This window comes from Nuphar pumila, chromosome 2 (assembly GCF_984573655.1).
Source record: "Nuphar pumila chromosome 2, dmNupPumi1.hap1.1, whole genome shotgun sequence".
Taxonomy (NCBI): Eukaryota; Viridiplantae; Streptophyta; class Magnoliopsida; order Nymphaeales; family Nymphaeaceae; genus Nuphar; species Nuphar pumila.
The window spans coordinates 140,981,509-140,995,355 of NC_143250.1; the positions used below are offsets into that span (position 1 = coordinate 140,981,509).

General features: G+C 39.0%; 1 protein-coding gene across 4 annotated transcripts in view; it reads left to right on the top strand.

Moving 5' to 3' along the window:
* LOC149847351 (etoposide-induced protein) overlaps nucleotides 1-12,146 on the top strand; it is a 90,555-nt gene extending 78,409 nt beyond the window's left edge. Inside the window, exons 9-11 of one of the 4 annotated variants that reach the window (XR_016430372.1) lie at nucleotides 6,829-6,905; nucleotides 7,659-7,859; nucleotides 11,407-12,146. Coding sequence is in view for 3 of the 4 variants with exons in the window: in XM_089996959.1 (XP_089853085.1) it covers nucleotides 6,829-6,905; nucleotides 7,659-7,774; nucleotides 11,407-11,473 (260 nt within the window). In the remaining variant the exon portion in view is untranslated. The remainder of the gene's footprint in view (nucleotides 1-6,828; nucleotides 6,906-7,658; nucleotides 7,860-11,406) is intronic. The other 3 variants (XM_089996959.1, XM_089996958.1, XM_089996960.1) reach the window with 3 other exon arrangements.
* The last annotated feature ends 1,701 nt before the right edge of the window (nucleotides 12,147-13,847 follow it).

Sequence of the window (13,847 nt, forward strand, 5' to 3'; positions counted from 1 at the left end):
TTACAGATCCAAATTCCAATTAGGGTCCAAAATCTTTATTCCACTTTGGATCTCCCATCACAGATCCAAATTCCATTTAGGATCCAAATCCTTATTCCACTTTGGATCTCCAATCACAAGATCCAAATTTCATTTAGGATCCAGATCTTCATTCTACCATTGGATCTCAGATTCGGATCCAAATTCCAATTATTAGGATCCAGAACCCAATTCTACATTGGATCTCAGACTTCAGATCCAAATTCACCTTAGGATCCAAAACCAATTCTACCTTTGGATCTCAGATTATAGATCCAAATTCCAATTCTTAGGATCTAGATCCCCATTCTACATTGGATCTCAGATTCAGATCCAAATTCCAATTCTTAGGATCCAGAATCCAATTCCCCTTTGGATCTTAGACTTCGGATCCAAATCCATTCTAGGATCCAGAACCCAATCCTATATTGGATCTCAGATTTCAGATCCGAATCCATTCTTAGGATCCAGAACCCAATTCTTCATTGGATCTCAGATTCAGATCCAAATCCATCTTAGGATCCAGAACCCAATTCTTCATTGGATCTTAGATTTCAGATCCAATTCCATCTTAAGATCCAGAGTCCGACTCTATCTTGGATCTCAGATTTTAGATCCAAATACCATCTTGGATTCCAAAATTTGAATCCAATTCCATTCAAAATTTCAAATCCAAATTTCACTTTAATTCCAATTCTAAAATCCAAATCCATTTCACCCCAAAAACTTAATTCTATTTTTCTAAATCCAGAATTCCAATTTTTGATCTCGATTTAAAAATCGAATTTTGGATTCAAATTCCATCTCAAAAATCAATCTTACTTCTCATTTCTACTTTGATTTCTCATATTTTATTTTCAAAGCTTCAAGGCTAAAATTCAAATCAAGTATTCATCCAAAATTCTAAATTCAAAGTCCATTTATGACTTTGAAAATTCCTTTTATCTCAAAACTTCAAAATCATTCTCCAATCCAGATTTATTTTTTTTCCAAACTCTTGATTATTCTAAAAACTTTGAACTTTAATCTTAAAGTTCTAAGTTAGAAATCATTCCTTCACTTTATCAAGATTCATCTCAGAAATACTTGGAAATTTTCAAAATTCATTTTTTTCGAAAGAGCATACATCCTTGCATTTGCACAAGCATGATTCTTTGTGCATTTAGACTTAGGATAAGTTCTTAGATAATTTCTTAGCAAAACAAAAGGCATAAAAATTCGACCATTGGTTCGATTACCCCTGGTAAAGGCGTCAGGAACGGTCGAACCTCGTACCGACGAGCGGATCCCGTCTCTCAGTTTTCCCGCAAATATTTCAAAACGGAGGCGAGTTATTTCAAAATATTTTCAAAATTAAGGTCAAGTGAGACCCGCAAAAGAATTCCTCTTCTCTTCTCCTCTTTCTTTTCTCTTCTCTCTTTCTTTCCGTCTTTTATCTTTCTCCCTTCAAAAAGGAGGAAAATAAGAGGTTGGAAAGGAAAAAAGAAGGAAGAGAGAGAATATTATAAGAGGAAAAATTTTGCGATGATCACATAAAGCCTAGACACATAAAGCGCGATGACAACAGAAAGTAAAGTGCTGAAAAGATAAAGAGGACAAGGATCGCGAAACCGCGTCCTTGAGTTAAAAAATGTACATATATAACTTATATGTATACGTATATAATCGTCCTTTTGTTTGATTATCTTTTCTTTAGTTTTAGTTTTGTTCATTCAAAGTCCTTTCACGCAACTTTCCCCTACCTTGGGGGGTTGTGGGTTCCCAAACGCCTGCGGGCGTAAGTACGAACGGTCTCGGGCCACGGGATACGTGTGTGCTCCGTCGTGCAACCTACAAGCGTAAAAAGTTAGCGTGCAAGACAAAGATGAGACAAGGGCCTGACCACTAAAGAGGGACAGGGAAACAGAGTCCCTGTCGAACAACAAAACAGGTGGCAGGGGGATCCGCCCCCTGCTGGCAAACAAGACGAAAGACAGGGGGAGCGGAGCCCCCTATCGACCAGGCAAATGGTAGGGGGCTTCGCCCCCCCCTGCCGGCAACAGCAACAGACAGGGGGATCGGAGCCCCCCTGTCGGCAACAACAATGGACAGGGGGATCAGAGCCCCCCTGTCAGCTGAAAAAGATGGCAGGGGGCTCCGCCCCCCTGCCGACAACAACAACGGACAGGGGATCAGAGCCCCCCTGTCAGCTGAAAAAGATGGCAGGGGGCTCCGCCCCCCTGTCGGCAACAACAACGGACAGGGGGATCGGAGCCCCCTATCAGCTGAAAAAGATGGCAGGGGGCTCCGCTCCCCTACCGGCAACACAGAAGGGACAGGGGGGACGGAGCCCCCTGTCGACCAAGAGAGGTGGCAGGGAGCTCCGCCCCTCTGCCGACAAACACAGGGACAGGGGGACGAAGCCCCCTGTCAAGAAAAAAATGGCAGGGGGCTCCGCTCCCTGCCGGAAAACGAGGGACAGGGGGACGGAGCCCCCTGTCAAAACAAAAATGGTAGGGGGACTCCGCCCCCTTGCTAGCAACACAGGGAAACAGGGGGCAGAGTCCCCTCTCAAAGAGGAGAAGTGGCAGGGGGCTCCGCCCCCCTGCCGGCAAACACAGGGACAAGGGGGGGCAGAACCCCCCTGTCGACACCTGAATCGTCGCCCCCTGCCGGCAAGCCAAAAGAAACAGGGGGGTGCGAAGTCCCCCTGTCGACACGGCAAGGGGCTCCGCCCCCCTGTCGGCAAGCAGAAAATGAAACAGGGGGGCGAAGCCCCTCTGTCGACACAACAAATGGCAGGGGGACGAAACCCCCTGCCGACACGACGAGACGAGGTAGAGAGAGGGTTTTACATACCTGGGGGCTACCGGCGAAGACTCTGATGTCGCCGATAGACACAGAGTCAAAGAAAGAGAAGGGGGTGGCGGCGTGGACGTCGACCGAGGTCGTCAAGGACGACGACGGGGGACGTCAGTAGCAAACGTAGGAGCGAAAGGTGGAGGCGGCGTCACTTGCCGACAATCGCGGCCACGAAAAGTGAGAGGAGGAGGCAGTGGCTCCAGTCGTCGTTGCTCTCTCCCGAGGGTCCGATGGCCGGCGGTGTCAGTTGCCGATGGCAGTGGCCACAGGGAACGAGAGGAAGGAGGAGGCGGTGAACGCAGGGAGGAGAGAGAACAGGTGAGGGCGTCAGCCCCTCGCCCGAGGCGCCTGTGCCTTTTTAAAAGGCACAGGCTTCTCGATCGTTCGAGAAGTCGGGTCCCGGGCTGGGCGTGGATCCGGGTCCAGCTCGGGTGCAGATCCAGGTCCAGCCTGGGTCCGAAGCGGCAGATCAACTGAGGCACGTGTTCGACATGTGCCTAGCGCGTGTCGGATACGTGTCCGATATATATATATATATATATATATATATATATATATATATATATATATATATATATATATATATATATTTTAAGTGGACCTTACATAGAGAACCAACTCATAACCTTATACAATACTCTAGACGAGATAATGTGGAGCATCTATGTGCTTTTGAGAAGTATAGTCAACCAACAAATATTGAAAAAACTAGCGTTAGAAGATCTGAACGAATACATAGACCTCCAAATAGGTTTGTCTCGTATGAATCATTCTCTCCAAACTATAGGGCATATCTTCTAGCAATTCATTCATATCATGAGCCATCCAATTATAAAGAAGCCAAAGACATAAAGGAATGGGTAGAAGCTATGAAAATATAATTAGGTGCATTAAACAAGGCCTATACTTGGGAAGTCTAATATCTCTCTAAGGGAAAGAAGATAATAGATTGTAGATGGTTATTTAAAGTAAAAAAAAAGAGTGATGGGTCCCTAGAAAGATATAAAGCAAGATTAGTTGCAAAAGAGTATTCTCATGAATATGAAATAGATTATGAGAAAATATTTGCCCCAGTAGCTCGCATGACCATAGTTAAGGTTCTAGTTGCATTAGCATCCATTAAAAAATGACCTATATATCATCCATTATGTACAGCCACTGATATGACAATCCGAATAGTGCCAAGGCGAGCAACTGGAGAAAAAGTCTCAAAGAAGTCTACTTTGTACGTCTGTGTGTACCCTTTTGCCACCAACCTAGCTTTGTAACGTTCGATTGAGCCATCTGAATTGTACTTAATGGTGTAGACCCACTTACACCCGACAACATCAGCATTGACAGGAGGAGTAACCAACTCCAAGGTATTTAGTGAAACTAAAGCATCCATCTCTTCTTGCATAGCTACTTTCCATTTGAGATCTAATACTGCCTGATGGTGAGTAAGCGGGAGAGATGCAACAGATAGAGCTTTGATGAACTTCTTAATATGACTCCCAAGTCTTGCATCTGTAACAAACTTAGAAATGTGATGTAAAGTGCATTACCTTTTACCTTTTCTGACAACTAAGGGCAAGTCATCATCCGCAGTAGAGGCTTCAATCGTGGCAGGAAGACTTACTTTTGAGGAAGCAGGTAGTGTGGGTTCTAATTCCATAGGAGATCTACGAGAGCATACCACAGGAGGGTCATGATACCGCATCCGAGTGTGTGAGGTAGGAAGGCTTATAGGAATGGACTCCAAGGGAAGAGGTGGGAGAGGTAAAGGCATAGCATCTCCCTGATCGCATTGTAATCTGGAGGCGGTACTTGAAAAGAAAGGAATAGACTAAAAAAAGGAAACATTTGCACTGACATACTCCCTACGAGAAGTGGGATCATAACACTCGTACCCCTTTTGGTTTCTTGGATAACCTACAAATTTGTTCTCTTCTTAGTTCCACATCCACACTAGAAATCCACTTTGGTTCTAGTAAAGATAGCTCATCCCATAAGGGTCCAAGAGTGCTAAAGTAATCCCTTACACTCATTTCTCCTTGCTTGATAGTCTGGATTTTTTTTGGAGGAAGAATTGACGAGCAAGGTCTTTTTGAGTAAACATACCTTTCATAAAGAACCATGCTTCATTAGCCATCCGAAATTTAGCAATGTTGGCGCAAATTTTGAGCTCCACATTATTCATGAACCAAGCAAGAATCTTCGCATGCTTACTTTCCCAATCTTCCACTTTAGATTGATGATCTTCAATGGCCTTCATGGAGGCATTTCCTTCAAGAGCTTTTTCTTGATCACCATCCATTTTGGTGAGTTGGAGTTGTGGTTCTGGAATGGTGCCCATAACGTATCCCCAAAGTTTTTTACCTTTGAGGTTGTTCTCCATGGCGGCGGCCCACATCATGTACTTGGAGCCATTAAGCTTGAAGGAGAGATCAATCTTTTGTTCCCCTTCCATTTAATCTCTCACAAAAAGACAAACAAAGAGAGATACAAAAAGAAAAACAAAACAATATATAACTACTCAACTAGCTATATTAAGAATCAAGAGCATACACAAGGCTCTGATACCATGTAATGAGATATGCGGAAAAACAAAGAGTGCGATAAACACTTACAACATCCACCAATGGACAAACAAAAGGGATAACACCCAAATCCACAAAGAGACAACACAACATAAAAATATAAATGTCTCTTATTGAAAAGAGAGAGAGCTCTCAAGAGTAAAGAATACAAGAGGGGTTCACCCCTATATATACACAAAAAAAGAGAGTGAGGGATGGCCTTATGGCCTTAAAAGAAGAGCCACATAGGGGGCTCCCCATGGAGTCGTTGGGAGCTCCCAATGGTCACAAATGTGACCGTTGGGGGCCCCATCGACTCCATGGTGGGGCCCCTTATGTGAGTAAAAGAACAAAAATAAAAAAAGAAAAAATAAAGTGCAAAAATAAATACAGAAGAAAGAAAAGAAAGGGAAAATAACAAGTACCCCTATCGGGTACTTGTGAAATGACTAAAATACCCCTATTGGGTATATTAGACAATATATATATATATATATATATATATATATAGATTACATGTATTTTAACAGATACAATATATAATATATACATAAAATAGCACATCCATCTTAACAGGATGATGAAGAGGTATCCTTCACAAGCAATTCACTTGAAAAACATTTGAATATAAAAGTGAACACATGTTTACATTTCACCTATATGAAGATACTCTTTGGCAGGACATGGGTGCGTTTATAAATCCTTGATTCTTTGCATGACACATATATGCAGGTGCCATTGCGAGTTTTGTTTTTAATATAGAAATCATCTACATTAACAAAAATTGATCTGACATGTTAATTGAAATAAAAATAGTTTATGATCAATATATTTAAATATTTTCTATAATTGTTATATCTTTGAAAATTTAGTCTTCTTATTCAGGCTATTTTTTCAAAATAAAAGAAGGAATGATAAAAACTATTCTCCTCCATATGCAATTCCGGTCTTCTGGTGATTTTTTTTGGGATTTATTTGCCTCCTTACATGTAAAAACATGTGACTTCTCTATCTAAGATGTACGTACATAGAAGGAACATTTTAATCATTGAAATAATTATAAGAACATCGATGAATCTACAGTAGCTGGGTTATAAGTACCTAGCTAAGTAAAATTGGTTGATTTAGGGAATCCTTCAATATGCATTGTGAACAAGAGTGTGGTGGAAGGGTCCTGGTGCATTTAACATAATGCTTTATATTGGTCAGTTGTTACTCATATTGTTACCTAGTTTGGACTTCATTATTCATGCAAATTTTTCTTCCAGCTTATGAAATAATGAAATTTCATGACTAGATATGGCTTTAAATAATTTCTCTTGATTATTATAAAGAATAATATCCAAAGCTCCATAGGAAAAGATAGGTGCTACTCATTGATCACCCTAACATTTGATTAATTTTTTTGTAGGCAGTCCATGTGTCTTTGCAATTTTCTTTTTCTCTCCACTTGTGAGCGGTGGAGTTATGGCCATACTCTTTCCCCTGGTACATGGGAAGCCCTTCATGCTTAAGTCTTTTTTAATGAAAAAGTTAATGCAACAGGCACACACATGTACACTTGCTTATCTATGTATCTATATCGAAAACTATGTGTGTGCGCGCACAAATGCATATATGTATCATCAGCTTTTAGCATTTTAGTGATGGTTCACCAAGTCTTTTAGCACAAGTATTTTCTAAAATACTATTGTAATGTTTTGAATTGGTTGGCACCACCAAGGTTGTTTTAGCAAATCTATGAAGCACGAATCATCTTTCTGAGCATTCTCAGTTACAAATAGAAAAAACAGCCATAAGTATATTTTGTGGTGTACCAATGGGTACAAGTCACAAGCAGTTTGTTTGAAGTTACTTGGACTGTGTGCATTTTGTAGTTATTATTTTTTTTTTAAAGTTTTTATTATTTCTTGTCCTTTTTCGGTTTCCAATCCTTTTTTTAATATATCCTTTAGCTAATGTTATTTCTTTTTTTGGTGAAAGCTGTTTAGTAATTGTCGCTTTGGTTGCCTGATCTATTTTTGCTGAAATGTTGAATTCAGTTTCTTCCTCGTCTTTTAATATTTAAATAATGATGTGCATGTGCATGTATGCATGCACATAATTGAGTGTTTGTGTGCAACTGCTTCAATGCACAAAAATAGAGAAACCGAGTTTGCTTAATATTCAAACATGTCTATAATAACTGGGTCTGGATTGATTCTTCTTTGAAGTAACTTGTATCTTGTAATGTTCTCTCAGTTTGTGCTTTCAGCAACTGGCACTCAGGAAGGGCAAGTTATTCTTTCTTATGTTAAAATGTTGGGAGACAAATCACCTACAAAGATCCCAGTGTTCTATGCAGCAGATGTGTTAGCGTAAGCAAAACAGTTGCTCTTGACAGAAGCTTTTTTTCCTTGATGTAATTCAAGAATATGATTGTGGATTGCATTTTGTTATATTGTAAGTTAAAGTGCTTGTGTACTTCCAGCATTAATATTGCTTTATCAAGTTGCTTGTAGAGTAGTTATGTCATTGGAGCTTTTTATGTGAACTGATTAATCATCTGCTTAGCTTTGCTTGCTGAGAAAAAAATATCAGGGCATGACATAAAATTGTGGTCCCATTACCGCAACAACTAAATTTATCTTGATTTAAAAGGAGCATTGTTTCCAGATTCCTGATGAAGGGCCTGGTATTCTGGAGTTAACTCTTTATCATACTTTTGTTGTTTTATGTGCATAATTTGTATTGCATTGATGTCTTATCAATGGTCTTAGTTGCACACAAACCAAGCCTTCTAGTATCCCTGCTGATGTCAGCCAACCACTGTGCTGACATCAGCTGATATCAGCATTGTCTCGTCACCCCTTTCTATGATATTGTTAGTCTTCTTGCTGGTTATAATTCTTTTGTGGCAGCCATTCATATTGAGTGATTGCTATTAAAAAAATGGAGGAAAAAAAAGAAAAAAAAGGAAGAAGGAATTTGAAAAGGATTTCAGCAACCAGCTATGGAGAATCACAATATATACCAATTGTCTTGTCAACTTCTACTTCAAGCACATTCCTCAATGTATCACATATACCCACCATAATGAGTTCTTCGCCTCTTTCTACTCACATGCCCTCTCAAAACTTGAGTTCTACTTCTATTTCTACGCATGTGAGCTCTCAAATTTCCTTTCCTAAGGTCCACATCAAATTAAATGATTTCAATTTCTTTGCCTGCAAGGGCGTCTTCCTACCCTACATTAAGTTTCTTACTTTGATGGGTCACATAGTCTGGAATGTTAAAGCTCCACCCACCACCATCTCTTATAAGTGAAAAAAAGATGGGTCAAGAGAGATACTCATGGCTCCTAAATCGGCTTACTAAGAGTGGTTGGTTTATGATCAAGGTTTGATTGGATGAATCAACTCTATATTGTCAGAAGACAATATCTCAATTAGTTGGCCTCCCCACTACATATGATTTATGAATGGCATTGTACAAGTCGTATACCCAAGTTTCAGTTGCTAATGTGATGCAATGGTGGCAATCATTGTTAGATTGCAAGAAAGAGGATGATATCTCAAATTACTTTGGCCATGTTAAACAAATTTATGATCAGCTGGCTATGGTGGGGCAACTTGTCACTAAGTATAACAAGGTCTACTGTGCTCTTCAAAGTTTAGAGCTTCATTGCGAATCTATCTATGAGACCTGAGTACCATAGTTTATTTGAGTTATGTCCCTTATCGCCGAAGTATGATGTTATTTTTGGAAAGAAGTCTTCTACAGTCAACCAACAATGCTTCACATCATGTACTCTTCACAAATAACTATGGTGTTTTCTGTGGATGTAGAGGCTAAGGAAGAAATAACACTAGATGAAGAGGTTGTGGTTTCTTTAATGGAGCAGGTCATGGTATGTTGCTTACACCAATGTTAACAACCCTAGTCTATTCAATGCTGAGCATGAAAACATGAATTATGGATAAGTAGGAAACAAAAATCATTGGAACATGGATTAATACAACAATGCCACCTGCCAAGTTTATTGGGTGGAGGGTCACATTGCAAAATGTTGTTTTGATCAATATAAGTATGACCTAGTCCATCAGTTTGGAGTCAATCAGCATTAGTTCAGCAAGCAGAGCCAGAGAGCATCAAGGCTACTCACATTGATCCTAGTATTGAAGCAGCTTGGTCATTATTGATCCTTGTGAACACACAAATGCATAATATATATTATAGTAACTGAAATACAATATATATAATATATATAACTGAAAAATATAAACTATGGAAAGAAGGAAAAAGGAAGAAAAATATTGAAAAAGGAAAAAGGAAGGAAAAACAGGAAGAACAAGAAAAAAGAAATTAGAAGGAAAAAAAGAGTGAAACCGAGAGAGAGAGAGAGAGAGAGAGAGAGAGAGAGAGAGAGAGAGAGAGAGAGAGAGAGAGAGAGAGAGAGAGAGAGAGAGTTATGGGGTCCTTTCCCGTAATATCTAAAGGTGGTCTTTTGTATGATATGATTTTTGTTGATAATTATTGTTTTTAAAAATTCCATAGCCTTGTCAAAAACACCCCAATAAAATGGTTTAGCTGAAATTCCATAGCCTTGTCAAAAACACCCCAATAAAATGGTTTAGCTGAAAGAAAACATCGTCGTATCATTGAAACCACAATATCTCTTCTTATTTCAAAAACATTCTTAAGAACTTTTGGGCCGAGGTTGCTCTTATGGTGGTCTACCTAATGAACAGATTGCCTTCTTCCTCACTAAATAATGTAACTCCCATTGAAAATTTATTCAAATAAGTCTTGATTATAAAAGACTAAGGGTTTTTTGTTGTAAATGTTTTGTTCTCACCGATAAAAATTATAAACTTTTCCCCAAAACCATTCCTTGTGTTTTCTTAGGTTATGCCGCAAATAAAAAGGGATATAGCTGTTATGACATAAAAATGACAAGTTATATGTTTCAAGAAATGTTACCTTTCTTGAAAATAAAAATGGATTTGACAAACTTGTCTAAGGAAAATTATGAGTATTCCTTTCTCTTTGATTTAGTTAATGAGCATGGTGCTTGTGATGAAAATGAACATGATCATAATGTTGATATTCATAATAATGCTGTGCATGAGAATGTTGTTGAACCTCATCATGATATTGAAGTCTATAGCCGTCATAATGTTGAATCAGGCCATACCAATCCAAAAATAACTTGATAATGGGAATATGTCAATGAGAACGCAATGGGGCCAGAGTTTACACAATCAGGTCAGGCCAATGATGCAACACAGTGATCGTGAGATGTAACTTAGGATTTTTGAAGTCCAAAATAACCTTATAATTAATAGCATATTATTGAGGAAGAAATGGGGCCATAGTTTATATCTTGAACTATGTCACATGGATACGGCTTCATATATGGGGATATGGCCATTTTTATGAAATTTCCAATATGACTTGTATATAAAGGTATATAGAACGGCAGTCAAAATGGTGTATCCATGTGACTGAGCTTGAATAAGAAAATTTTATTTGTTGTATCAGCTGAATCATCTACAGAATCTGATCACAAATCCCATTAACAAATATTTTGCCAAACAGCATGGAGCACAAATTAGAACTGATTGTTAGCATATCTGGAGGTCTTGCATACTAACCTTGATTCCAAACCATTTAAAATGCAATATTAGAACAAGGGAACAGTCTATTCTCCATCTGTTGGGATCTAGAAATAGTAGATTATGAGAAGCACCTGACAACAAGATGAAATGAAACAAATAAGATTTAGACAAAAAATTAAGAACATAATAAGTAATATTGTAGCATTTAAGCTCCTCGTCTTCACCTTTGGGATGAAGACAACCACTTTGGTTGCTGTTGGCACTGCACTTTTATTATCCTTTTCTTAACTGCATTACTTTGGAACACACTCATGTTTTCACTACAGTATCTGCATTAGCTTTTGTTTGAGATTGGTTTTTTGTTCTGATATTTTGGTGGCGTGGTACAGAACATGGGCCTTGCAATGCTTTTTCAGACCTTACTTGGACAGCAAGTCAGATGAGAAGACACATTGAGGGAGCTATTCACGTGTGTGCAGTGATTTGCCTTTGAGCAGTTCTGAAGCATAGTGACACCTCCACATGAAATGCTTGACAGCAGAGAATTAACTGCCACCTGAAGATCATAGAGCAAGATCAGTCTTCTGTGAATTCAATGATGGTTTCCCGGTTGATGATAATGGGTAAGCAAAGAATGTATTGTAGCTTTCTTCAACTTGATGATCATTCAATATGTTACATATCTTGTATGATTGGGACGCCTGTACAGTAGTAAAAATTATGCCATTTCCTCCAGGGAAAAAAGAAAAAAAAGTGTGCTTCCTTTTTCCTACAGTAAATATTCCATTGCACATGTACACATGGTTTCACATAGAAGCATGTACCTAGTATATGTGAAAGTGTATGTTGACTGCCTGATGCTTATAATTTTTTCATCCAATATTGGAAAGCAAGATAACTGAAACTGTTGTCAGAATAGCCTTTTTGTTCTTGTTTTCTTTTCCAAAATTTGTTATTATCTTGTCAAAAAAAGATATCTGGCATGTATTTGTGCATGTGCACACGTGTAGATTTTGTAGTTCTCTATTACATTCATTTGAGAAAAGGACCAATTTGGTGATTTTAAGAGGGAAATCGGCCTTTGTTTTTCTCTACTCTAGCTAGCTCTCTCAATGTTTTCTGAATTAATCATCTTTCTCAATGAGGTTGCATTTGTTTTTTGAAAATAATATGCTGTGTGCCATTGACATTCACGGAAAAAAATGGTAGTTGGAAGTTGGTACACAAGATTGAGTTCAGATATCATACCAACGGGAAAAGGGGATTTCACTTATTTTGCTGTTTGTAGATCTTAACCTTCTATTCTTCATATGCCTAAATGAATTGACAACCTAAATTGAAATGTCACAGCTTTACTTCCATATCATATTTAGACATGAAATTAAGGCCATAAGCTTTTCACAAATTTCTTTCTTCTGCGTTTAATGCATTAACAATTAGGGTATAAAGGTGATCGTTCAGATATTTTTTTTGTTTTGAAGAGAAGGTAATCGTTTAGATATCGTGGGGTAATGTTTTAGTAATGGCGCCATTACATACAAACTCCTCTAGATCTCTCATGCACAGGTTGTTTTGATCCAATCCGACATCATGGATGGATCCAGCAAGTTGGAAACAGTGGGAACCAACTTTTGTATCATGATTTTTTGATGAAAAAATACGATTTTATGACCTGGGAAAGTATCACACATTGTAGGCTGTTGATTTTCGAAGCCTTATAAAATCCTTTCTACTTGCGGTGATCGGACAATTCAGTAGCTGACTCCCGCTAAGTGAAACATGTAGGTCACATCTGTAAGGTTAGTTTCATGAAAACAACCTAGAAAATAAAAAAAAAGAGAGGCATTTTGTAAGTAATGGCAACATTAGCATATAAAGGCCCTATTAAGTGACCTCTGTTCCTAGGCATATTCCTCATAATAACAGTAATAATAATAATGAAGGTAACTTTCAGAACTTCAGATATTAAGTTCCTGGTAATAATATTTGATCACGAATTCTCTTTGGCAATTTTTTTTGGGATGGCGAAGGAAAACCCTCACAGAGAACTGGGTCACTTAATGGGTCTGCCTCCCTGCAAGGTAAAACTCCGGATTAAGGACATGACTACCCAGCTTACATGCCCCCGTAGTGAGTACAGAGGGAACTATTCTCTTTGGCAAAATTAACTGCACTATTTCCTAACCAGCTGGAGTGGTTAAGATTTACTTCTATGGTAAGATGCATGTCTTGGAAAAGCATATGTGCACGAATGGTTGTTAATGTGGGCCCTACTTAGGAATCTGGTATCCACCACGATTGTTGCAGTCCCAACCATGTTCAAACGACCATGGCTGGACAGTTTGTGTTGGATGGGCCCCACAAAAATTTCGTGGGGTCGTTGATGTCTGTGATGAATGGCATCTAGTGTCTAAAGGATGAAAGGCAAAAGCAACCACCATGATGGTTTGTTGACGGTCATTGCCACGAATGAACGGCATCAAAGGGACCCCTTGACCAATGGGAGCACCGCTCATTTGGTAGGAACAACTTGTGTATGTCAGCATGTGATTGAGAAAACTGGGGTTAGGCTGACCCCTACCAGTTACACAACCATACCATTGGAATTCAAACTTGCAACTTGCCAACAGAAGGTGACGTGCACTTACTCCTGCAAGACAAGAGGAGCCTCCCATCCCCTAAGGGGTACCCTTAGTTTTATCTGCACTCAACTAAGGAACTTAAAAGGCAGGGGCATAGTTGCAAGAAACAGGTAGGGATACTGGTATGGGAAAGATTGAGTACGTCTTTATTTGAAATGCACATGGATACGAGTTTCTAACAAACATAG